Source organism: Pseudopodoces humilis, chromosome 5 (genome assembly GCF_049639895.1).
Source record: "Pseudopodoces humilis isolate 2021_Gansu_Grassland_sample_001 chromosome 5, ASM4963989v1, whole genome shotgun sequence".
NCBI classification, from domain to species: domain Eukaryota; kingdom Metazoa; phylum Chordata; class Aves; order Passeriformes; family Paridae; genus Pseudopodoces; species Pseudopodoces humilis.
Window position 1 is genome coordinate 51,858,793 of NC_142204.1, and position 26,084 is coordinate 51,884,876.

General features: G+C 41.2%; 2 protein-coding genes across 2 annotated transcripts; one reads left to right on the forward strand and one right to left on the reverse strand.

Moving 5' to 3' along the window:
* Window positions 1–10,712: 10,712 nt before the first annotated feature.
* NDUFA5 (NADH:ubiquinone oxidoreductase subunit A5) lies at window positions 10,713–15,040 on the reverse strand. Its single transcript, XM_005519226.2, has 5 exons — window positions 14,956–15,040; window positions 13,913–13,957; window positions 12,272–12,388; window positions 11,484–11,549; window positions 10,713–10,933 (listed from the first exon to the last, which is right to left on the reverse strand). The coding sequence occupies exons 1-5, from the start codon at window positions 15,028–15,030 to the stop codon at window positions 10,832–10,834; spliced, it is 405 nt and encodes a 134-aa protein (XP_005519283.1). The 5' UTR covers window positions 15,031–15,040; the 3' UTR covers window positions 10,713–10,831.
* ASB15 (ankyrin repeat and SOCS box containing 15) lies at window positions 15,029–25,761 on the forward strand. Its single transcript, XM_088055705.1, is given in 12 exon segments — window positions 15,029–15,137; window positions 21,395–21,502; window positions 21,901–21,939; window positions 21,942–22,092; window positions 22,510–22,513; window positions 23,133–23,205; window positions 23,208–23,272; window positions 23,274–23,335; window positions 23,929–24,099; window positions 24,464–24,813; window positions 24,816–25,027; window positions 25,609–25,761. Coding segments are annotated over 12 exon segments (1,497 nt in total).
* The last annotated feature ends 323 nt before the right edge of the window (window positions 25,762–26,084 follow it).

The window sequence follows — 26,084 nt, forward strand, 5'->3', positions numbered from 1 at the left end:
CGGCTGAAAACGTACCGGGGCCGGGCAGGGCCGGCAAGAGAGGGGAAGGGAAGCGGTGCGAAAGGACGAGCAGCTGCCCTGGTTCCCTCCAGCCCACAGCACCTGCACGAACCCGTGCTGGCGGCCTGGAGCCGCCCCAGTGCTGGCACGCCCGCAGCGGCCGTGCCTACACTGTGACCCTGAGCAGGGCGATGATGAGCTCCTGCCAGCCCATAGCGGCACTAATGTACGAAAACACCGTTTTTCCATACATCTACGTGCTGTAGATAGTAGCAGAAGTTGTACTAAGCCCCCAGAACTGCTGGATATGGAGAAAGGGTGTTGGGTGAGTGTTGCCAGCCTTCGTGCCACACACCGTCACTTCCGAGCTGTGTGGCACTGCCTACCCGTGACACGGGCTGTGCCTTACAGTGCTGTTCTCCCTGCAGGGTCCCCGGTGTCAGGAATGAGGCTGCTAAGTGGAAATTAAAGACATGTCAATGAGAACGAAAGCCATGTGAAATTGAATTTCCTGGCTGTGTTTGAGCTGCCATTTTTCACACAACTCCAGCAAATGTTTTCAGCATGCTACAAGAAAACTGGGGGGACAGTTACATCACACAACTTTCGGATGTGAAATATACAGTTCTATGTTGCAAGGCCAGGAGAATCCTGAAAAAAAGCATTTCAGCAGGCATTGAATTTAAATACATACTCAATAATTGTATGCCATGATCATTGTTACTATGTCTCCCGGACATTGTTCAGCACTTGAATGTGGGCCTGCTTCCCATAAAGGACAGGAATTTCCCATTACCACTGCTAATGCTGTTTTTTCTAAAACCTTGTTTGAACTCTCAGAATAGGATCGCCATTAATCCTATAGAAAGATACTGTCATTTGTGTCCTTTTGCCACTGTTATATAGTCAATTAAATATTCAAACTAATTTTCAAGTTGCAATTTTTTTTTTTCCTAATGCAATAGCATATAAACTTTGAATATTGAAATAACACTAATAAAAAGCAGCTTTCACTCATCCCCTATTGCTTTTGGTTTTGGGTTCAGAACACAGCCACTCAGGTTAAGTAGCACATATGGCAGGTTAGGAATGACAAAAACCTCAGTACTTGCTCTCTTCTCGTGATGGGAAAATTGTTTTTCTGATGTAACAGGTTCTGTCTCTAGTAGGTCCCATCCTTGCAGATAAACTTTTTTATTCACGTGACTTCAGATGATCTCAAATTAAAGATCTAAAGTTTGTTAACTCTAAATAGATTTCAGTGACTTACCTTACCATTACAACAGATTATAAAGTTCTTTGCATCATCATGTATTTCTAACAATTAGAAGAGAAAAATCAAGCAAAATCATTAGTTAGCCTTCAAATTATACCTTGCTAGCATATTCATTCCTCTTGGAATAAATTAGGACCTGTATGGAGGACACTGATACGGGTTTGTGAAAGGGAGATGAGAGTATGCTTTTATCTGAGAAACTCAGTTTTAGAAGGCCACAGATCAAATTTCAGCAGCAGTGGGACATGAAAAAACTTCCTCTCCCCTGGGGCATAATTAATGAGCTTATAGGAGAGCTGTTTTCAATCACATGACAAATATATCTTTAGAAGTAGAGAAAATAACTGAACAAGAAGAGAGCTCAGCAAATGTCTCAGTTATGGAAGAGCAGAAAGAATTCCAATAGTTGCTACCATATTCTGGCAACTTTCCTTCCCCCCACCTCCAGTATTTCATGCCATAATAATTTATATTAGGCTTTGGGGGATTTTTTGATTTTTTTATTTTTATTCCTCTCAGGTCAGCTCAATACTTATTACCAAAATCCATTAATTTTCATTACTCATGTAACAGCATTGACCTCATTCAAGGGCCAGTGTAATCCCTTAATATTTCTCATGTGAAAATTGTTTGTTAACTTTAGCAAAGTCCTCTTCTAGAATGCCATCTAGTGGTTTTACTTAGGAAAAGACCAGCTTCTACCTTGGTCAAGACTGAAAAATCCTTCAAAACCAAACAATGAAACTAAGTATTTTTCACTCTTTTAATTTTCAAAATTAAAAAAAAAATCTGTAATTATAGTAATAATAGTTGGGGGGAAAAATCCAATGCTAAAGAATGCAGTGAAAATAGCTTCTGGAGTGAGTACCTTGGGAATACTGTTTTTCTCTTCTATTGACCTACCCCCCAATACCATTGCATAAAATATGATATAAATTTGAAATTAATAATTTATAATAACGATGTCATAAGTAAATTTATAAGTCTAAAAACTATGAAAAAACAGCTATGACCAAGCATGTTGTGTAATTAAGTAGTGCATATATAAATACTTATTAAACTGCAGATTTTTGTGATATACATATATTCCTGTCTTTAAACTTGCAGGAATGTTACTAATGGTCTTGGAAAAAAAATCAGTAAATGCAAACCTGCACAGTACCCTTAGATCTAGTCTGGATATTTTAATTGGGATTTATAATATGAAATCTCTAAACAAAAGCTTTCAAAACAATCATAGAATACCTTGAGTTCCCAGATCACGGAATATTCTGAGTTGGAAGGAACCTGCAAGGGACCATCAAGTCCAACTCTTAAATGACTGGCCCATCCAGGGACTGAACCCACACCCTTGGTGTGATTTAGGCCTACACTTTAATCAACTGAGCTAATCTCAGTGCTCAACCACCCTCTCTGGTTGAAAAACATTTCCTAATAGCAAACCTTGACCCTTCGTGGTACAGCTTCATGCTGTTCCCTTGGGTCCTCTCACTGGTCACCAGAGATGAGTCCCTGCTCTTCCCAATGTTGAAGAGAGAATGTTGAAGAATGTTGAAGAATGTTGAGGTAAGGTCTCTCCTCAGTCTCCTCTGCTCCAGACTGAACCGGCAGCCACTCCTCATAAGGCTGCTACTCAAGGCCCTTCACCATCTTCCTTGTCCTCCTTTGGACACTCTCTAAAAGCTCTTTATCTTTCTTGTGGTGCCCAAAACCACCCCCAGCACTTGAGGTGAGGTTGTCCCAGTGCAGCGCAGAGGACAATCCCCTCCCTTCCCTGGCTGCTGATGCTGTGCCTGATGCTCCCGAGGACAGGGCTGGCCCTCCTGGATGCCAGGGCACTGCTGACAGATTCAACTTGCCATTGAGCAGGACCCCCAGGTCCCTTTCTGCAGCGCTGCTTTCCAGTATCTCATTCCTCAGTCTGTCCATACATCCAGGGTTGTCCCACCCCAGGTGCAGAATCCAGTACTTGTCTCTCTTCCACTTCATACGGTCAGTGCTTGCTCATCTCTGTAATCATTGAGGTCTCTCTGCCTTCAAGGGAGCCAGCAGCTCCTCCCAAAGTATTGTCATCAGTAAACTTATGTCCTGGGGTGACTTTATGATACTGGTATCCCCAATCGTCTGGTTTATGTTATATATTAAGTTCTGCACCTTTAAGACTGGCTTTGAGAGCAAGAGAGGGGGAAGAAGAAGCGCGCAGTTTGTGTTAAGGAAAAACATCACTCCCCCACATCCCGCTCCTGGCCTGTGGTGTCTGCAGCACGGACAGACAGCGGGACAGAGCTTCTCTCTGGCTTTTAGTTAGTTTTAGCTAGCTGAGGCAGAGGAGTTCCCTGGACCTTTGTTTGTTTTTTTTCCCAATTTTCTTGGATCTGTGCAAGCCTGCTTTGGACTGAACACCCAGCCAAACCCCAGGAGCTCACGCCTGTGGCCCACCGGGGCCTGGGCCTCGGCACTTTCCAGCGCTGGAGGGACTGATAAGAACCTGAGTGAGCCGAGCTACCCCACATGAAAAGGACTTTTCTTCCTAGACTTGCCATCCCATCGAACAGCAAGAGGTTTTATTATTATTTAATATTACTCAATTTCTGTTAAATAAACAGCTTTTTCCACTTCTCTCTAAGGAATTTTTTTCCTTTTCCCGGACCAGTTAGTGGGGAGGGGCATTTCCCTGGGGAAATCCCCATTTGGAGTTTTCCTTCCTAATTTGCCCTAAACTAAGACAAATACAGTTTTTTTTGGCGCCTGAACAGGGGCAAGAGAAAGTGGAAAAACCTGTACTGAGTGTTGGTTGTATTTATTCTGTATTGGGATAAAGCAGTCAGTAGCCATGTTGTTTGGATACATAATGTCTCTTGGGGTGGAGGCTTTCATGTGGACCTGGTCCCTAAAAGTTTTTCAGGTTTTAATACCTGTCTTTGCCCTCTTTCACAGTAGAGGGGCACGGATTAGAATGGTTATTGTGCTGGGCTCGGTGATAATGATTTATAGGAAGTTTATAGAACTACTGAAGTTTCTGTCAGGTATGTTTGGTTTATGGTTTCTTCGCCCAACCCTGCCTCCCAGTCCCAGTAGCACATTTTGGGAGTTTATTGGTAATTGCACACAGTTTGTTAGAGGAAGACCAGGGGATGAGGCTTTTCAGCCTTTTCTTTCCTTCTTCTCCTTTGAATCTGTTATGTCCCTCTTTGAGAATATCCAGTTTCCCCTGAGTGTTAAGGATACCACATTCCTGGTCACTTTCCTGGTAGTTCAGCTGTTGAGCTTCCTCTATATGGTCTGCAACTTCTCTAGAGTGAGGGCTGAGATATCCAGAGGAGCCAACGAGACCCCTGCCCCAGAAGTAGACTCAGGTGTGGGAAATCCTGAGTGGTGTAGAGAATGGGAGAGAATTGGCCGAACTCTGAAGGAATTTTCTGATCCCCCAGCCTGGGAATTTTCATGTGAACAAATTCAGAACCCAGATGAAGTAGGGAAATATCTGGAAGAGAATTGCTGTGATGATTCTAAGAAGAAAAATATCATTGCAATAAGCTGGGCCCTAGCGTATGCTTATCGCACGCTGCTAGATACTGTAGGGCAGGCAGATAAATCAGCAGCTACCCCAGTCACTCAGGCTGCAGCCAAGCCAGCAGCCAAACCAGACAGTGAGCCTAAGCCAGTGTCTGTTGCTCCTGCCACGAGAGGCATGAAATTCAAAACCAAAACCGATCGGCCAGTAGATGATGATAATGGTGATGCAGGGGAAGGACCCTCAAGACCAGCAACTGATAAAAAATCAGAAGGCACTGGTGAACCTTTCTCCCTGAAGGACCTTTGTGGCCTGAGAAAAGATTACACTCGACGAGCTGATGAATCTATAATTAGTTGGTTAGTCCGTCTGTGGGATGCTGCAGGTGAGGCTACAGTTCTGGATGGCACTGAAGCGAGGCATCTGGGGTCCCTGTCACACGATCCGGTTATTGACCAGGAGATGATGAGGGGGGCTGACCCTTATAGTCTCTGGGAACGGGTCCTAAGAAGCGTGGCACAAAGATATCTGTGTGCAGGCGATCTCTATATACAGCAAACTCGTTGGAAAACCATAGAACAAGGCATTCAGCGTTTGAGAGAAATGGCAATAGTAGAGATTGTCTTTGTGGGTGACTTAGGTACTAGAAATCCAGACTTGGTGCCATGTACATCTGTGATGTGGCGAAAACTTGTTCGACTTGGGCCACAAGAATACGCTTCTGCTTTAGCAACAATGAAGCGGGATGACCGGGAGGAGACTGTGCTGGATATGGTGAAGGAGCTCCAAGCATATGCAGATACCGTGCATGGCCCCATGCAGGCAACAATTGCAACTGTGAGAACAGATATGCAAAACTTCCAAAACAAAATAGAGGAGAATCTCAAGAAACTCAGGGAGGACCTTCTTCCAGTCTCGGCAGTACAGACCAGGAGCCCTGGTACTCAACGCAGAAGTTCCCCAGATAGAGAGAAAAAGCTACGAGCTGAGCTGTGGTTTTTCCTACGTGACTGTGGAGAAAACATGAAAAGATGGGATGGAAAATCTACTGCTGCTCTGGCAAAACGGATGCTTGAATTGGAAGACAGCAAGACTCAGGGGGGATACTCTACCAAAAGGAAAGCCGCTCCAGTAGCCTGTAGTCAAACTGACAAGTATGATGATGACATGTCTGACTCCCTTGAAGGAACCTCCAAGACATATACCCAAGAAAAGAAGGATAACCAGGCTTAGAGGGGCCCTGCCTCTAGCCAGGTAGAGGCTAGGGAAAACCGTGTCTTTTGGACTGTGTGGATTCGTTGGCCTGGCACATCAGAACCACGAAAATATGAGGCCTTGGTTGACACTGGTGCACAGTGCACCCTAATCCCATCAAGATATGTAGGGGCAGAATCTGTTTCTATTGCTGGTGTGACAGGGGGATCACAGGACTTTACTTTAGTGGAAGCTGATGTGAGCCTGACTGGGAATGAGTGGAAGAAACACCCCATTGTGACTGGCCCAGAGGCCCCATGCATTTTGGGCATAGACTACCTCCGAAGTGGGTATTTTAAGGACCCAAAGGGGCTTAGGTGGGCATTTGGGATAGCAGCTGTAGAGACAGAGGGCATCAAGCAATTGAACACTTTGCCTGGACTGTCAGAGAACCCATCTGCAGTAGGACTCCTAAAAGTGGAAGAACAGCGAGTACCAATTGCCACCTCAACGGTGCACCGCCGACAATATAGAACAACTCGAGATGCTGTGATTCCCGTCCACAAGATGATCCAAGAGCTGGAGAGCCAAGGGGTGGTCAGCAAAACCCACTCACCCTTCAACAGCCCCATCTGGCCTGTGCGTAAATCTGAAGGAGAATGGAGATTGACTGTGGACTATCGTGCATTGAATGAAGTGACTCCACCTCTGAGCGCTGCCGTGCCGGACATGCTGGAGCTCCAGTACGAGCTGGAGTCCAAGGCAGCGAAGTGGTACGCCACTATTGACATTGCCAATGCATTTTTCTCCATTCCTCTGGCAGCAGAATGCAGGCCTCAGTTTGCCTTCACGTGGAGGGGAGTGCAGTACACCTGGAACCGACTGCCCCAGGGGTGGAAGCACAGCCCCACCATCTGCCATGGACTGATCCAGGCTGCCCTGGAAAAGGGTGAGGCTCCAGAACATCTGCAGTACATTGATGACATCATTGTTTGGGGAAAGACGGCTGAAGAGGTCTTTGAGAAAGGAGAGAAAATCATCCAGGTTCTCCTGAAAGCCGGTTTTGCCATCAAGAAGAGCAAAGTTAAGGGACCAGCTCGTGAAATTCAGTTCCTGGGGGTAAAGTGGCAAGATGGACGGCGTCAGATTCCTACTGATGTCATCAACAAGATCACAGCAATGTCTCCACCAGCCAACAAGAAGGAAACGCAAGCTTTCCTAGGTGCCATAGGTTTTTGGAGGATGCACATTCCTGAGTACAGCCAGATTGTGAGCCCTCTTTACCTGGTCACCCACAAAAAGAACACTTTCCAGTGGGGCCCTGAACAACAACAAGCCTTTGCTCAGATCAAACAGGAGATCGCCCATGCAGTAGCCCTTGGCCCAGTCAGAACAGGACCAGACGTGAAGAACGTGCTCTACTCTGCAGCCGGGAGCCACGGTCTGTCCTGGAGCCTTTGGCAGAAAGTGCCTGGGGAGACTCGAGGCCGACCACTGGGATTCTGGAGCCGAAGCTACAGAGGGTCCGAAGCCAACTACACTCCCACAGAGAAGGAAATCTTAGCTGCCTATGAAGGAGTTCAAGCCGCCTCAGAAGTGATTGGCACAGAAGCACAACTCCTCCTGGCACCCCGACTGCCAGTGCTGGGGTGGATGTTCAAAGCAAAGGTTCCCTCTACCCACCACGCCACCGACGCTACATGGAGCAAGTGGATCGCCCTCATCACGCAGCGTGCCCGTATAGGAAACCCAAATCGCCCTGGGATTTTGGAGATAATTACAAACTGGCCGGAAGGTGAAAACTTTGGTCTCATTGATGAAGAGGAGCAGGAACAAGTGACACGAGCTGAAGAAGCTCCACCGTACAACCAACTGCCAGCAGAGGAAACACGCTATGCTCTGTTCACTGATGGTTCCTGTCGCGTCGTAGGGATGAACCGGAAGTGGAAAGCAGCTGTATGGAGCCCCACACGACAGGTCGCAGAGGCCACTGAAGGAGAAGGTGGATCAAGCCAACTTGCTGAACTCAAAGCTGTTCAACTGGCCCTGGACATTGCTGAAAGAGAGAAGTGGCCAAAACTCTACCTCTACACTGATTCATGGATGGTAGCCAATGCTCTGTGGGGATGGCTGGAAAGGTGGAAAAGGGCCGACTGGCAACGCAGAGGAAAGCCAATCTGGGCTGCTGATGAGTGGAAGGACATCGCCACCAGGGTAGAGAAACTGTCTGTGAGGGTCCGTCATGTAGATGCCCATGTCCCCAAGAGTAAGGCCAATGAAGAGCACCGAAACAATGAGCAGGTGGATCAGGCTGCAAAGATAGAGGTGTCAAAGACAGACTTAGATTGGCAACACAAGGGAGAGTTGTTCCTAGCTCGATGGGCTCATGATGCCTCAGGCCATCAGGGTAGAGATGCCACCTATAAGTGGGCACGAGACCGAGGGGTGGATCTAACCATGGGCAGTATTTCCCAGGTTATCCATGACTGTGAGACGTGTGCCACGATCAAGCAGGCCAAGAGGTTGAAGCCACTATGGTACAGTGGGCGGTGGTCCAAATATAGATATGGGGAAGCCTGGCAGATTGACTACATCACACTGCCCCAAACCCGCCAAGGCAAGCGCTACGTGCTCACAATGGTAGAAGCCACCACTGGATGGTTGGAAACCTACTCTGTGCCTCATGCCACTGCCCGGAACACCATCCTGGGACTTGAAAAGCAGGTCCTTTGGAGGCATGGCACCCCTGAGAGGATTGAGTCAGACAATGGGACTCATTTCAAGAATAACCTTATAAACAGCTGGGCTAGGGAACATGGCATTGAGTGGGTGTACCATATCCCCTACCATGCACCTGCTGCGGGAAAAGTGGAGAGGTACAATGGACTGTTAAAGACTACCTTGAAAGCGTTGGGTGGGGGATCTTTCAAAAATTGGGAGCAGCATCTAGCAAAGGCCACCTGGATAGTTAATACCCGAGGTTCCACCAATCGAGCAGGCCCAGCCCAATCCGAGCCCCTGCATAAAGTAGACAGAGACAAAGTCCCAGCAGTACATCTCAGAGGTTTGTTAGGAAAGACAGTTTGGATCAATTCTACTTCAAGTACAGACAAACCCATTCGTGGAGTTGTTTTTGCTCAAGGACCGGGTTGCACATGGTGGATAATGCGGAAAGATGGAACAACACAATGTGTACCTCAGGGAGATCTGATGGTTAGGTGAAAATCATGAATAAATGCCCTTGTCTGTATATAATGTATGTGTTGTAGGGTTAAAATATATATATATTAATTTTGATAATAAGTTGACGATATGGGGATAAGGGGTGGAATGTCCTGGGGTGACTTTATGATACTGGTATCCCCAATCGTCTGGTTTATGTTATATATTAAGTTCTGCACCTTTAAGACTGGCTTTGAGAGCAAGAGAGGGGGAAGAAGAAGCGCGCAGTTTGTGTTAAGGAAAAACATCACTCCCCCACATCCCGCTCCTGGCCTGTGGTGTCTGCAGCACGGACAGACAGCGGGACAGAGCTTCTCTCTGGCTTTTAGTTAGTTTTAGCTAGCTGAGGCAGAGGAGTTCCCTGGACCTTTGTTTGTTTTTTTCCCTTTTTTCTTGGATCTGTGCAAGCCTGCTTTGGACTGAACACCCAGCCAAACCCCAGGAGCTCACGCCTGTGGCCCACCGGGGCCTGGGCCTCGGCACTTTCCAGCGCCGGAGGGACTGATAAGAACCTGAGTGAGCCGAGCTACCCCACATGAAAAGGACTTTTTCTTCCTAGACTTGCCATCCCATCGAACAGCAAGAGGTTTTATTATTATTTAATATTACTCAATTTCTGTTAAATAAACAGCTTTTTCCACTTCTCTCTAAGGAATTTTTTTCCTTTTCCCGGACCAGTTAGTGGGGAGGGGCATTTCCCTGGGGAAATCCCCATTTGGAGTTTTCCTTCCTAATTTGCCCTAAACTAAGACAACTTACTATCCCTTCCTGTCGTGCATCTAAGTCCTTAATGAAGATACTGAAGACCACTGGGCCTAAGACAGAGCCCGGTGGGACTCAGCTGCTGACCAGTAGCCCGCCTGATGTCACCCCATTTATTGCAACACTTAAGAATCAGGAATACGCCAATACAAGTCTACACAATGACTGTAAGATCCCAACACTAAGGTCTGTGCCACAGGTGTTACGCCAAGTACAGCAACCTACCTGTTAACAAGAAATCTGTTGCTGCCATCACTTTGAGTAGCAGTCTTTTTACTCCCCCTCATGTCTCCAATCTTCCCAGTACTCCCGGCAAGCCAGAAACAGTGTTTAGTTATGTGGGCAGCAAGGTCAGCCAGTTCAGGACAGGGATTCATTCAGCTGAAACTTAAAAGCCTTTCTTTTTCAGAAGCATTAGGCCTTTCATCGCAGTATCTGCATGGCCAGTAAGACTGTCAGGGGCTAGCAAAAATGCACAACCAAAAGTGGGACAAAATCATCATACTTTTCTACAACTTGGATTTTGATTTCAAGTGGCCTGTAATGTCTGTATTTTTAACATACAGATACAAATTATAAAAGTAACTCAGCATAAGGCACAAATACCCTGTTAATATATAATACAAAAAAATTAAATAAACAAAAAGGTTGTAGGAATGCCAGAAACAATTTTCTTAAAACTATTTTTGCAAGAAATTGGCAGCAGGCTTTAGATTGATAAATATAAGTAAGTACAAAAGTAAGTAAGGACAAAATGTATTTTAATGAAGCGATTATCTTTAATTTAAAGACAATTGTCAGTAACAATAGATTAATAATTATTTTTTTCTGTTTACTTTCAAGAGGTTACACCATTTTGAAAATTATATTGGCCATCTCCACTGATCAGAAGGAGGTTCTTCAACTAGAGGCTCCCATGGTTTCCACTGTATCATTTTTCTTGCCAGGGACAGCTCATTTTCAGCCTGTTAATAAACACCATACACAAAGTCTTAAATTCTATAAAATTGCAAAAATTACCTCTATTTCAGTTAACGACCTCAGTGATGTCACCATCTATCATGATCACACACTACCACAAATTTCACCTATCAATATCAAAAGAACTCTGTGTTCTGGGGGGGATGGTGTTTTTTAATAAAAATTGCATCACCCCCAAATACCCAAACAGACATTCTGTTCAGCAAGACATTCCCAATGACAATATTTTCCACTCGGTTTGGATTACCCCCAATATTATTCAATCCTCTTCTGCCCTTTTCACTGATTTAGACTCTGTAAGAAGCAATGTAGGTATACATGCATATCTGTAAGCATAGTGCAAGACACAGTTGTTAATTTGTTAGGTTTTAGCAAGGCCATCCAATCACTACATGACCATTTGTTTTCAGGGGATTTTTTTCCATTTGACAAGGAAGATACACAAAATTTCCAATTTTCTAAACAAAAGCTCAGCCAAAGGAGCACTAAAAAACACTGCTACATTTGTACTCATGTCAAATTTCCCCTCTTTACCTGTACAATGACTTCTTCTATCTGACCACTATTCAGTTTGTCCTCTAGTTTTTTCACATCAGTCTCCTGTGTGTTCAAATACATATAATAAAATGTTTTAGTGAGAGTAGAAAGCCCATAAAATGAATGAAAACAGTAATTTAACCAGATCACACTCCAATCTTTCTCAGAACTACTATCAAATTAGCTGGCTTATAACATTTTACATTATCAAAGAAATCTCCCACTCATTTGTTACTGAAAAGCAAACATCAAACCCTCAATGACAAATACAAAGAATGAATGTTATTTAATGAATCCAAAGAAGTATTAGCAGATGAGGACTTTAATTTTTATCTTGGAAAAAATTCTTGTTCTTACATTTTTATAGAATTATATGCAAGCTTTCAATTATCACCTTAAATACACAATGCCTGTATTGCAGAGTTTAATGTAACTAAAAGTGGACTGAAGGCCAAGGATTGTGCTAAGATATTATGCTGGCAAGAGCACATACATTTTTCTGTGGAAGTGTGTGAAAATTACCTCTTTTCTACGAATCTTTCAAAAAAATCTATTTGCTTCTAATTTTCACAAAACATCAGCCAGAGATTACCAATTCATTTTCATATGCCATCAAAATATCCCAGTCAATAACAAAAATAAACCTCAATACTTCAGTTGCTTCTGAATTGATACCTGAAAGTTACAATGTGCATCTGAGAAGCAGCCAGGGACTTCAAAAATCACTTTTCTCATCCTATGAAAATTTTTTTTGTGCAGCATTAGTGAAATAGCACTGTACTCACCTTTTTCACCAAATCAAATCGCTCATTTACAATCTGCTCAGTGTATTTCCTATAAGCTGCATCTTTGGGAATGCTTTGCAGGACACCAAGGATTTTTGTGTACAGTATTCGCAGGCGCTAAAGTGATCACAAGACATGGTTAAAATACACAACTACAATTATTTAACTTCTTATCCTATTTCTTGTCCACTAAACCTATAAGCTACCATCTATACACAAAATATGGTATTCAATGCAGAAGTGTAAGATTAACTAATAATTAAGTCTGAGCCACTAAACTCCATCTTGGGTAAAGCAGGGATTTATCAGGACTGAAAAATTACAGCTGTCACATTCCTCAAAGGAAAAAAAAAACAAAACTAAAAAACAAAGACAGTTGCAATCTGAACACACTTGATGCAAAATGAAAAAAAAAACAGTACAGGCCATAAAGTGCTCTTAAAAAAATTAATAAGAGGCAAATCATGTCTAACCCATGAGATACCTAAAATTTACATGAGGAAGATACAAAGAGATTTAATGCAGGGTTTCTTTGTCACTTTTCCTCATGCTGGTGCAAAGTAACAAATAGATTTAAATTAAATCTGAAACTTTTCTTGCTGGATTTAAATGCAGGGATAAAGGACACATAGTGGTGCATAAATTTACACTTTTGTACTGGGTCACTGTATCTTCCTGACAAGGAAGGGACATCCTATAGGAACCAAAAGGAATAGAAGCTGAATACTAAAAGAAATACAAGGAACAAAAAACAGGAAACAAAAAGACTGGCACAGAATCTGAACTTCAACTAAAAAATTGCCCAGTACTTTACTCCTAGCTTTAAGTTGCTGAAAAAACTAAAATATACTAAGTTAACGTGGAAGGTCTGACAAGGCTGTAGACTGAGCTAGAATAATTTCTACCAAACAGTAGTGACTTTTCAAAGGGTTCTTTTTGACAGCATTCTTAAGTATTGGAGTCAAAGTATTTCTGAAGTAGAATTGTTGTGTAATAAGAAATTTCAAAGTGGAGAACTTAAAAAAATACTGAAGTTCTTTCAGTGCTAATGCCTCCTGAATAAGCATGATGTGACAAACATACTTAGGCTCACTACTGAGCTTGAGGAGGTTAAAAGAAAGCCAAACATTGCTACGAGAACCACCTAATGCAGTTTCCAAGTACCACTCAAGTATTCCAATCCCAGCACTGCTTGCCCTTAAGGGCCATGGCATGGCTTTGCACCACATAGCTAGTTTCTGTCATCTAAAACTAGGCTATCCCTTTAGAATAATTCAATACTTGGGTACACAGCAAAGCAGCAAAACTCTTTTTGCCTGTGAAGCAGTCACTATATTTATGAAGAATTGAATTTAAAGAGTTCTTTGTTTTGGCATTACTGATGAAAGAAATCAAATATTGGCTCATAAAGATACTTATACTAGAGCGGTTTTTGAAATTAGCGCATGCCACAAAAAGCACATCTGTAAAATAACTTATAATGACATGCATTAAACCTTTATCACTGTGGACAATTTTAATTGTTTCATTAAGCTGGCACCAGATTAAGATACACTTCATACCTACACATTCAAGCACATCACAAAAACCTTAGATCTCACTAAGAGGTTCCATTACTACAGAATGAGATGTATGACATACCTCATGGGGGTTCTCAGCTACAGCCAATCCTACAAGCCCAGTGGTCTGCAGAGAGAGCATAAACATACTTAACACAGCTAAGCATCCATTTCCACACTTAATTATTTTGTTTTGACTCAATATACACCTAAAGGGACCATTTTGTGGCCAGCCTTGCCTCCTGCCATATGCCCATTATCCAAGAGTTCCAGTGCTCCAAGAGGAAGCAGCTCACCTCACCAGAATCCAAATCATAGACTATCCTGAAATGGAAGGGACTCACAAGGATCATCCAGTCCAACTCCTGCCCTGCACAGCATCATCCCCAGGATTCACACCATGTACCCAAGAGCATTGTCCAAACACCTCTTAACTCTGTCAGGCTGGTGCTGTGACCACTGTCCTGGGGAGCCTGTTCCAGTGCCCAAACACCCTCTGGGTGAAGAACCTTTTCATAATATCCAGTCTAAATCTCCCTGACAGAACTTCAGGCCACTCCCTTGGGTTCTGTCACTGGTCACAAGAGAGAAAAGATCAGTGCCTGCCCCTCCTCTTCCCCTCATGAGAAAGCTGTAATTGCAATGAGGTTTCCCCTCAACCTCCTCTTCTCCAGGCTGAACAGATCAATGACCTCAGCCGCTCTTCAGAGGGCTTCACCTACAGGCCCTTCACTATCTCCGATGCCCTCCCTTGGGTGGTCTCTAATAGCTTAGTATCCTTCTAAGGTGACCAAAACCGCACAGAAGACTCAAGATGAGGCCTCCTCAGTGCAGAGCAGAGCGGGACAATCCCCTCCTTCGACCGGCTGGCGATGCAGTGCCTGATGCGCACCAAGCAGCTGCTGGGGCAGCTCCGGTGCCCCTGACTCCAGCCGCCCCACACCGCGGGCCCGCCGCCCCCTGCTGCCTGGGAGATGCTCCGGGCGGTGCGCTGCCCTCGGCCTTTCCTTCGCAGCGTGCCCGCTCGCTCTCACCCCGCAGCTCGGGTACTCGCTGCCCTGCCCTCAGAAGGGACGACCCCGCGCAGAAGCAGGCCGCTGCTCGGGGCCCTGGGCGGCGCCTCACCTTCCTCAGCACCCCCGCCATGGCCGCGCTCGCGGCGCCCTCAGAGGACGCAGCGGAGGGCGCTGGGCTGCGCATGCGCCACAGCTGCCCCGGCCGGCGGGGCGGCGGCAGTGCGCGTGCGCTGGGGGTGCTGTGGGAGAGGCTGGCACAGACCGGCAAGTCTGCTGTAGTGGGGGCCCTTAGTGAGGCAAAAAAGGCCCTAAAACAGAGCTAGATAGAAAATAGAAAATAGGGAACTTAATTAAAGACCTTGAGATAGAGACAGTAGGACAGAAGAGCAATGAAAAGACAGGGTAAATTATTGGTAGAGGTGAACCTAATGTTCATTTGAAGATCCAGTTGTCACTCTAGTTAATGTTTTGTGCTTAGTTGCTAACTTCAAGGGTGAGTTTTGCGTAGTAGTACTTCATAGTAATTATGTTGAAAGTTTCTATCTTACTCTGGACAATTTTTTCTTCATAATTCCTGTGCCCTGCTCTTGAGCTCTTCTTTTCTGTAGCTGGTAAGCAATCTGCACAAACTGAGTTTCGGAACATCTTTGAGTTCTCCCTGGAAGCCAGTCCTTTGGTGAAACATGCACTTCCACCAATCTGCAACTGATGCAAAGTGCTTAATACAGCTTATATCAGTATTCAGGGCTTGCGTTTCTCCACACCTGGGTTCTATGCAATTACATTGGAAAGAGCTGGAGTTTCTTTCCAAGGTACTGAAATTCTTTCCAAAATACCAGTGTTTAAGAGTTCCTGCCTTTTTTTTTTTTTTTTTTTATTGGAGTAGCCCTGTATTTTACCCTGCTCTCTAATAGTCCAATGAGACGATCTGTCTCCTGATCACACTAACAGACTACAGCACAAATGGTTCTGCACGTGGCAATTTTTTAACACAGTGTCGTTCAAACGGTGGTTTTGGGAGACTGTTTAGACAGCCTAAGCACGTAGGAGTCCTTGCCACATCCTAACAAAGGGTGAAAAACAGTAGGCCTTGTTCATGAAAATGTTCATGAAATCAATCTCCAAGTGGTACTGTGGGAAATTCTCCAAACTGGTCAAATCCTGTTCCAATACATTATTTATTTTAAAATATAACAAAGCTGTAACCTACAAAGTATTATCAGTGTACAGTCAACAAGTCCCTGACTTTGAAAACAAACAAAAAAAGCCCCAAACTGCCCACACAGCATTTCATAGTTTATTTATTATCTGTTTTACACTGGGGATTCTGTTAGGAGTATTATCCTGTGTGTTAATATTCAGTATGTAGGTAACCTAAGAAGGCCTTGCTATAGTTCTTTGTCCCATGTTTGTCCCACCAATGAATTTATCACATGATATTACATCTCAAATTGCCGTGTGATGCAGTATCTGGACAAAAGTCTTCTTTATTCTGCATGAAACATTATTTATATCTAGTAATTATGTTACAGTGGAATCAGGCACTTCATGCACAATGCATAATGTTATTAAAAATAATTGAAAATAAAAACAATACCATGTTTGTAATATGGATATGTTCTAATTCTGATGGTATCCTGGTCATGTAAGGGAAATGAACAAACTAAAAATAAATAATTGTAGCATTTGTGCTCTTTATATGTATTATAAATACATATTTTTCATTTTCTTAATTAGATAAGAATATATCTCTCTTCATATCATCTTGTAGCCAGCAGTAGAGCAAGATCTCCACATTGTTTCTGTCTGCTTCTGTTATACTGGGGTTTTTTAGGGGCATGCCACCTTTAGTTACATCACACTGGCCAAAGAAGTTGCAGTGAGTATTATTTATCATCATTAAATGTTTTTGTTGATCTCGTGTTCAAAGACTGAGATGCATGTAGTGACTTAGTTAAGCTGACACTTTTATGGTTTTAAAATGCAAGTGAGTTAAAAGTCATGGAGGAGTTCACTGTAAATTTAATTTCGTTAGAACAATTAAAGACAAGTTGCAAGTTTAGGGTTTTTTTTTCAGTTTGTTGTGTACCCTTATTGTCTTTTCATTATGGTAAAAATGGTAACTAATTGGTTGAAACCAGAACTACACAGAGGTTTTGAATCTGCGATGTTTCCAGCTTCTTCCTCATCCCATGCCTGGGTTTAGCTTGCTGGATACTGCTGTTCTTGATCTTACTCTGGAGTTATTCTGTATTTTCATCACTGCTGTCTGTGTGCCATGCCTCCTGCTTCTTTGTCCATTTCAAGTCATTAAACTAGTTAAATAAGTGTTGTAATTGTTTGTCATTGAATCTATAAAGCTTTGCATCATGTCAGCCTCAGAGAGATTAATCTTCAGTGATGTAACATGGTGGGATCTGCAACTAGTTAAAGGCTAAACCTCAAATTTGTTGTGATTTATGTAAATATGCTTCCATATGTTGTTAACACAGGGCTTGAGAATAATTGGCAAATAATTAATTTTCTTAATGGGAGCTGTTTAACCAATGGGGGCACAGATAATCTTGTATCCCCAGACCTCGTGTTACATTTGATGAGATTTTAGAGAAGTCATCTGTAATACTTTCCTGAGGGTCCAGTCTGCTTATGTTACAGTTGTACAAGGTCAGACCTTAATTTATCTAGCAACTGTGTATTTAATTTTAGAAGTATCACAGGACACCTCAGCTTGCAGGGCACCATTCCTGGCTGTTCAAAGTGCAGGCCCCAGAGTAACACCGGCCAGCTAATGGGTTGAAATGGTGTGACTGTGGTATGCTCGCCAATTAGACTAACAGAGAAATTGTTTAAAAATGTAATACTTAAGAGACTGAGTCCAAATTTAGATTGCTAGTAATTATTTCATTGCTATGAATAACCTCTGTGCATGCCTAAGGGCCTTCTATTTTTAGAGTAAAGCTACAATTGTCTAGTTTATTTTAATGAGAATAACATTAATTCTCACATAACTTTATGTATTTAAAAGCAATAAATACTTGATACACTTCTTTCCAAGGAGAGATCCCACTTCTGTGATTATCAAGTAGTTCATATTCTTTATAATGAAAAAACAGTAATTTAGAGAGGAAATAAAAGTTTTCTAAATAAAACATCAAGAAGTAATATGTAGCCTTTCAGGTGTGACTGTAAAAAAATCAGAAAAATATCAGGATACTCAAACTGTTGTTTAAGGAAAATATTCTTTGTAATACGAAAAACTAAAACTCTTTTAGAGTAAGGGTTTGCAATTGTTTCCAGTGATCTAGTGTGTGGGCCTGGAAATTGAGAAGCTGCCAAGGGTGAATGGAAGAAGATTTTCCTGCTGAGCTTTTTAGCCTTTTCATTGCCACATCACGTAATGTAGGAGCGATGTTTCTGTTGCTGCTCAGTGTATCAGCCCTGCTGTTATGTTCCCCTGTGATCCTTGTGGAACATCCATGCTTTGGTCAGACCTTGTCACCTCAGCACAGAGTATTACCAGCAGTGATATAGCAAATCAGGCTCTCGAAGCGCGTGTAGACCCTTGGCAGTGTGTCCAGTGCTTGTGCTGTGGGGAGCTCCTTGCCTTATACTTACTCTACCCTGTCACAGTAACTGGTTGCCTTACCAACTTTCTCATTTTACAATTTATTTTGTGGGATAAGATCATTTGAAAATAGTACACACAGCTATTCTGAAACACTGCTGCTCTGAGACCTTTCTGGTTAAGTTCATGTTCAAGAGCTTTCTGATGCCTGTGGTGAAATCAGTCAGGGGAGTATAGCAAAGCAGGAGAAACCTTTGGGTATAGAAAGTGCATAACCAGAGAAAATTTTCTGTGGTGGCCTCTAAATTGATTTATTCCTCTAATCTTTTGGAGAGAAAGAGAAAGGAGATACATATTAATGAAAATAAAAGGATTTTTTAACGAAAATATTATCTTGCTTAGTGTTCTAAACTCTTCCTGAGAAAAACTGATGTTGGGAGCATATTGATCATCTGGCAGGAGCAGAAAATATGTAAATATGGTTAAAAAGGTTTTGTAATACACTAAACTGACTGTTTTTTCAGAAGGTTTGCAATGTGAGGGTCTGGACTAAGGCCTATGTAAATCTTCAGGAACCTTTTCAGTTCAGGCTCTGGTGTAAATATAATATGATGGGCTGGAATATAATAATTCTCAACTCTCCTGAGGACAGCAACTTCAGTAAGGCTGTCAGGGCATGAAGGTCCACCCATGTGGACCCAAAAGGGTGATCTTGATTCTTAAAAAGATGTTTTATCAATGACATGAAGTCTTCAAATGGAGAGTTTTCAAAATGAAAGGTGTGGAAAAAGGGAAGGTAACTTCTGTCTTAAAGCAGTTGTGGAGGAAATGACGAAATGAATGTTAAATATTTTTCCTTAATAAATTATCTTGTGTAAATGAACTGTTTCAGTTTCATTAGGAGCACCTCTCAGCTGCCAATGAGATATTAATGTACGCTTAAATGTACTTTCCTGTTAGCTGATGGCAGGCTGAGGTTGTAGTTATATTTGTTAATGTATACTTCTGAAAGTGCTAGTCCAGGAGAGATTTTATCTTTGCTCTCTAAAAGGTTTGTGAGTGTTCATAACAAGAGTGTATTTGTGGGTTAAATGCTGGAAGCTTTAAGGTGCCATCAGAATTTCAGAAGTGTTAATGAAAATGAGAGGAAAAATACACAGAAGAACCTTGCCTCAGAATTCTCCTTCCTGTCAATGGAGTGCATTGCCCACAAGAGATGAGGGAGAGTGGTACATGTGTCCACATTGTGACAAGCAGTTCATCAGTCAAACTTCTATGTTAAATCTTCTTTTTGTCCTGTTATGCTGAAACCTTAACTGGATACAATAGGAAGGGACAGAGAACCTTCAGAAAAGCTTATCCTTTATGAACAGCATAAAGGTCTGTTTTTCTAAGCCCCAAATGAAAATGTGTTTGTGAATATTCTTTTATTATTCTTGGACTCCTGTTTTTTGGGTTCAGTGATGGCACTCAAGACCCAAGTTGTATATTTTCTCCATCAGAGAAAATGGGATTGAAGTAGAAATTTTTAACATCTTCCTTCAGATTTCTTTCCTTGCAGTTAAAACCCAGACCATGATTCCAGTACACATTGAAAGAGTCTATGTATAATGTGGGAATAACTGTATAATGTGGGAATCTGAGTCCGAGAGACCTTTAGTTTCTGAGTCAATCTGAATGTAAGCCCTTACTAATTAAATTTTGGTTTGCAGGCTTTATCATAATATACTAAGTAGTAAGGTATTTGTGGGTGGTATTATAATATTGACTATGGTACTTTGAGTGACCTACTGCTTACAAGAGCAATGCAGAAACTAGTCTGAAAAGGAAGTTAACACTTCCCCTTGAAAATAATGGCTTCTTCCAAATAGCATTTCCAATATTCCTTGTCTATATGCAGGATGACTAGAACCATGATCTTTCTGTGACAAACATAGAACAGGAACTTAGTATAATTGTAATATTTGTGCAACATTTTGAGGATAGTAAGTGTTCAGACCCCATTTGGAGGTTCTCTCCCAAATTTGCCCTAAACCAGTTCAGTGTGGTAGAAAGAACATGACTGCACAAACTGTGAGAGCTGTAGTTTAAAAATAAAAATTAAAAATAAATTTATCAGGACAAATGGGTTTAAGCCTCTAAGATTGAATCAAACAGAGAAACTATCAAAACCCAAAGCTCATTTGAAAAATCTGAGGTAGGTACAGCATATATTAAAGCTTTTTTGTGTGTGTGTGTGTGTTTTACAACTTATAAAGACTGCATTTTACAGTTCAAAAGCCTAGAAGAGGTTGTGTGTCCTCTGTGAAGAGGAACATTCCTGACCTTCCAGTTATAATGAGAATTTACTAGTAAGATGGTTGGTTGATGTGCTATCATGAGGAAAAATCACTGTGAACATAACCCACTGTTGCAGTTGGTGATACGAGCAGACTGAATTTAAGTTGATGACTGTAGTTAAAAGGTTTTACATACTCTGTTACTAATCCACTGAGCATTTCAATGACTCTCACACCTTGAAAATAATAGCTGGCTTGGCTTGACCATGGCCTGGTGTTGTGTACTGAACTCATGTGAATGTCCATTAAACTTCAAGTTTAGTAGTTCAGGTTCTGCAGAAGTAATGCAGAGTCCAAAGTCCTTTGTCTTCCTTAATAGCCAGTGCTTTGGCAGTATGAAGAAAAAACAATATTTATGAGTGTTGTGGTTTGTTTTGGGGTGTTTTAACATATTAAGGACCATTAAAAGAGATAATTAATGACATGAGACCATTTTATTGTATCACCTAGTGAGAACAATAAGAAAATTGAAGCATCCATGAAGAAAGGTGTCCTGGGGACAAAACAAAACAAAAGAAAACAAAAACACCCCTAAAATAAAATAAAGCAGTCCCTTTGCAAATCTGAGCTTTTGGCATATTATTTTTTCAACTGCCTGATGTTTATCTGTTCACATTTCTAAGGTCAAGTATCTGGGCTTTAAGAACTTGTGAACTTGACATATGTTCTGAAGGAAACTCATCAAAGGGAGTGGTTTCTATTGCACGAGGTTGCAGCTCAGCCAATTCCACAAGTATTTGAAATCACTTTAGGTGACAAGAAAGGTTAAAATATCCCATAAGATAAGGGGAGCAGCAAAGACACCAACAGGCTAGAACTGTTAACTAAAACACATTTCGCCAAGTCCTCCATGGAGCATCCTGCTTATGTCATTTAAATGTTCAGACAAATTTTCTGGTTTTGGAAAAGTTGCATCAATTTACACCAGCAAATAAGTTGGACCATTTTTAACGTTTTGTTCAGAAGCTTACATACAAAGCAAAAAATTACTATATTCAGTGTGTTTGGGAGTACTGGTCAGGTTAACATAATTATAAACACTTTTCATAAGAACTTAGCATTTAAGGATTTCTGATATATACGTGTGTGTTAACAGCCTTTGTTTTGTCTATGTGCTTTGTTTTATCTTTTTTCACTTTCTTACCTCTAGCATCTTATGAATAAACATGGGAATACAAAACATGCAATGGCAAACAGCATTAACTTTGTCAGCAAAAACTGGCTTTGTGGAAAATGTGCAGATAATCCTGGAAAAGGGTGTTTATCCCAATACCATAAATTATAAGGAGAAACACCACTTTTTGTTGCTAACTTCTCTCTCTGGGTTTAAGCAATATGACTGGTAATGCTTCTTTGCTCAGTTCTCATGCCGGCGCTCCTGTTGGCTTGCGTGGTTTAGCTGCATTATTTTAGATGAAACAAGATGCCCAAGATGCTGATGAATACCCAGCAGTCTGTTCAGCACTCATCAGCTTCAGGTGATCACTGAGATGATCTTTAAGATGCTGCTTATGTTTTAGTTGAATGCTGAGCTGCTTCCAAGAAAAGGGGACCAATTTTTTTATTCAAGGTACCTTCTCTGTACTGTCAGGTGCTACCTTTACCAAGCTGGTCCTATTTGACCATCTTAGGGTAGAAGTACAATACAAGAACAGTCCACTGTTTTAACTGGAACGTACTCTTTCTGGACATCTGGAGGTTAGTGGAGATTTTTGGTTTTATCAGATGGCTTCTTGAGGCTTGGTTTCTTGAGGAGTAGGCAGGTATTTTGAAAAATATCTCATCTCGTTTCCCTCCCCTCTTGTGCTGAACACAAGTTTCAATTACACCATAAGTACCCAGCTGTTAAGAAAGATGATTCCTTAGGAAGGTTTTATGCCTTTGGTGGACTTAAATGAGCTTTACTGTATGTGAGTAATTTAGTTATATTAACTTTCAGTTTCTGTCAAAATAACTTCATGGTTCTGAAGAGAATAAATCTGTGAAATTAATATGAGAAAATAAAATATATAATGTAATTATGAGTATTGAAATATTCATTTATCTGACTTTTTATTAGCTTTCATTAGATGCAAATACTGCAAATAATTTTATGGCCCTGAGGCATTTATAAGGTGTTTTTCAGAAATGTCTTACTTTCAGTTGCGTTCCTTCTGATATATGTGCTTATGGATTCCCAGAATCAAAGTGGCTTTTGCATTCCATGCTTCAAACTGAGAAAGTTTTGAGCTTGTATTTGAGAACCTTGATTTCCCAAGAAGATGACATTACTGTTTTTTTGCCATATATTGGATTCTCAGATTTCTAGGACTGGAAGTCTTTTTAATTTCCTTAAAGAGAACCGTGAGGAAAATCTTTTCTAAAGCTTAGAAAACTTTTAAGAAGTACATAAAACAGTGGTCAGCAATGCAAGAAGCCACAAAACAAACATGCAAAGACATTGTTGATGTTCTGTTGATGGAAATGTGAACAATAAGGAAAAATGTTGAGTAACACCATTAGGGGTTACAGCTGAATGTGGTATTCACATTCACACATTCACATTCACACTGTGGTGTGCTGGAGTATCTTAATCATAATGATGAGTAGTCAGGAAAAGAGAAATACAACTCTGCACTGGCATACATCTTGCCTGACTGCTGAGGCCTTTCAGGAAAGAAAGAGGAAATGAGCTAGAAGGAAAGGAAGCATAGGTGTTTCTGGTAGACTGGAGCGATGCTTACATGTTTCCATAATGCTTATGAGAGGAGTGGCAGAGTTGAAAGCAATCCATTTCAATCAAGGAGAGATTGCTATATGTGCATTTCTTGCCCTTTTGTGTTTCTTTTTACTCCACTCAGTCCCTCCATCCCTCCCTCCCTCCTATCTTTCCTTCTATGTATGGAATTATATTGGTATTAATTAATGAAATATTTTTGAAATATGCCAGTTTGAAAGTCCTCAGTTGTAATGCTTACAGTCAAAGCAGTGCTGACTCAGATGAGCACTGGAACTTGTGTATGTACACCTCTTACTTTGCTTTTGAGTTTTATATTTGCCACAAAAAATATTTCATGCTTTAGTAAAATTTTAACTTAAATATATCTGAAAATAAGGAGAAAAGTACTCTGGGTTTGTTTTTGTGATGATCTATAAATCACTTTGGATATAAATATAAGTTCTGTATCCTCCTTTGAAGTGGAGATACCAAAGCCTTAGCAGATGATCATGCATCAGTATTGTTTCAAGCAGCTGGAGGATGTAGTCTAGACTGCATGGCTCTGCTTTTGAAATATGGAGGAGGTGGCAATGTGCCTGCTGAAGCAGGACTGCTTCCCATGCACAAAGTGGCTTGTGAGGGGTATTACCTGTGAGTATGAGCTTGGACTTTACATTTTCTCTAAGAAACAGTGTGGCACAAGGTCACATCTAAGATGGCTGTAGTAAACTTACAAACATTTATATACATTTATATTTCTGAAGTAACTGTGTTAGATTAGATTTAATTAGCTTTTATTTTTAGCATAAAGCAAACTGCAAAACATGCTCCTTAGAATTAAGTGAAAACCACTGAAACAAACACAACATCTTATTTGACAGTGCTCAAAACTGGTGTTTCTGTGTTTTGATCTTTTGTAAAATGTCTAGCTGGTAATTCAGAATATAGCTGGATGAGGGTTAATTTCTTCATGCAAAGAAATTACACCTGCCTAGTTTTGTTCACTGTTTTTTAGGGGCAGGAAGTATCTCATTGCAGCCACATCCTAAACTTTAATCCAGGAAAGTGGGTTAAGCACTGTTCACTCCACTGTAGATGGCCAGAACCAGCGTCTAGAGCTTGTCATTGGAAATGGTTTGGATGTCAACACTCTCTCATCTAAAGAGGTAACTTCAAATACTTATGATGGCAGAAGAAAAACTGCATTTTATTGTGCTGTTTCTAACAATGAGATTCTTTGCACCAAAATATTGCTCAAAGCAGGAGCAAATCCAAGCAAGGATCCTTTTTACTGTGTTCTCATGGCAGTGAGAGCTGACAGCCATGGAATTGTAAAGCTACTCCTATCTTGTGGAGCAGATGTCAACTGATAATTTTGTTGCTTAATGATACGCATTTCCTCAGTGCATATTCTTTGAATGGTGACATAATGCTGAGGCTGTTGTTCAATCATGGATATAATGAGGAGATGTGTTTGGACTTTATGTGTCAGGGTGTCTTTGGAAATTCTTTTGTGTGGCCAGCTCCAGAGCATGAGCCTATTCCCAGTTGGACTACTTCTTCAATAAAGGATAAACTAGTAAATTTAAACACAAAAACATAAGTAAACATACCTTCCTTGCTTCACTTTGCTCTTTTCATTAACCATATTTAAACATTATAGCTTTGAATTAAGATTGACCTACTGGCAAAATTTTTCTTTAAAAATACTCTAAAAACAAAAATAGCCATTTCTTATTTTCTACTCTGAGAAAGAGAAAATTATATACATTGTATTGTTTTATATATGCATTCATATATTAGAGATTTAGAAAAGAAATTTTAAGAAGTCATGAGGCAGGATTCTGGAATTTCTGTTCCTTTCCTGATCAGTGGAGTAGATGTGTTTTCAAAGAAATGTATCTGTTGAATAAAACAGTGCCACAGATTACAGTTTTTTTCTTTTTGCCTTCAGGCCTGTTTGCATAAGTTAAGGGTTCACAAAGGTTAAACATGGAAGAAAATGTCTTTTAAAGTAACCTAACTAGTTATCAATTTGACTGTTGAAGGCCGTTGCTAGGGCCTTGTTTAAATTATCTCCTGTAATTGCTTTAACATGTATTCTTTGGCATTCCTCTGTGCAGATTTTGAAATTATGACTTGATATGTTCTCTGTTTCAGTTCTGTGAGTTTATTGCTATTCTGTGATTGAGACATTTAGCTGGAAAAGTGGCTTTTGTTTTTATAGATTGCATGGATTATGTTCCTCTAAGCACAAGAATTCAGTTTTTCACAGAAATACAAGAATGATCAGAGATACGGCAGACTGGGTAAATATCTAACTTCCAGTTAATCATGTTATGCTTTTATTATAGGAAATTTTAATTCCTTATGTCAGGTCACATTCATCCAAAGTGTTGTAGCATACTTTGTACATTAAAGATCATGGTCCTATATAAAATTATTCAAACATCTAAATTATTATTTTTAGGTATTTTTTGCAGTGTTTGTTCCCAGGTGCAGCTTCTGTGTGTGCATGTTTCAAGGCTCAGCAAAATTTAAGGAACTTTAGGTAGGCTTTTTTAAACAAAGAGTAGATTTTGATGGGAAAAGAAAACAGGAAATCAAGCAGCATATCTATACCCTTGCTTAAGAAA

Excerpts from the sequence above, each read along its gene's own strand:
- NDUFA5 (XM_005519226.2), bottom strand. The coding sequence starts at position 15,030 with ATGCGCAGCCCAGCGCCCTCCGCTGCGTCCTCTGAGGGCGCCGCGAGC. Across the intron at positions 12,389-13,912 it reads TAGCTGAGAACCCCCATGAG|CGCCTGCGAATACTGTACAC; the intron begins GTATGTCATACA and ends TGATCACTTTAG. Across the intron at positions 11,550-12,271 it reads GATTTGATTTGGTGAAAAAG|GAGACTGATGTGAAAAAACT; the intron begins GTGAGTACAGTG and ends TTGAACACACAG.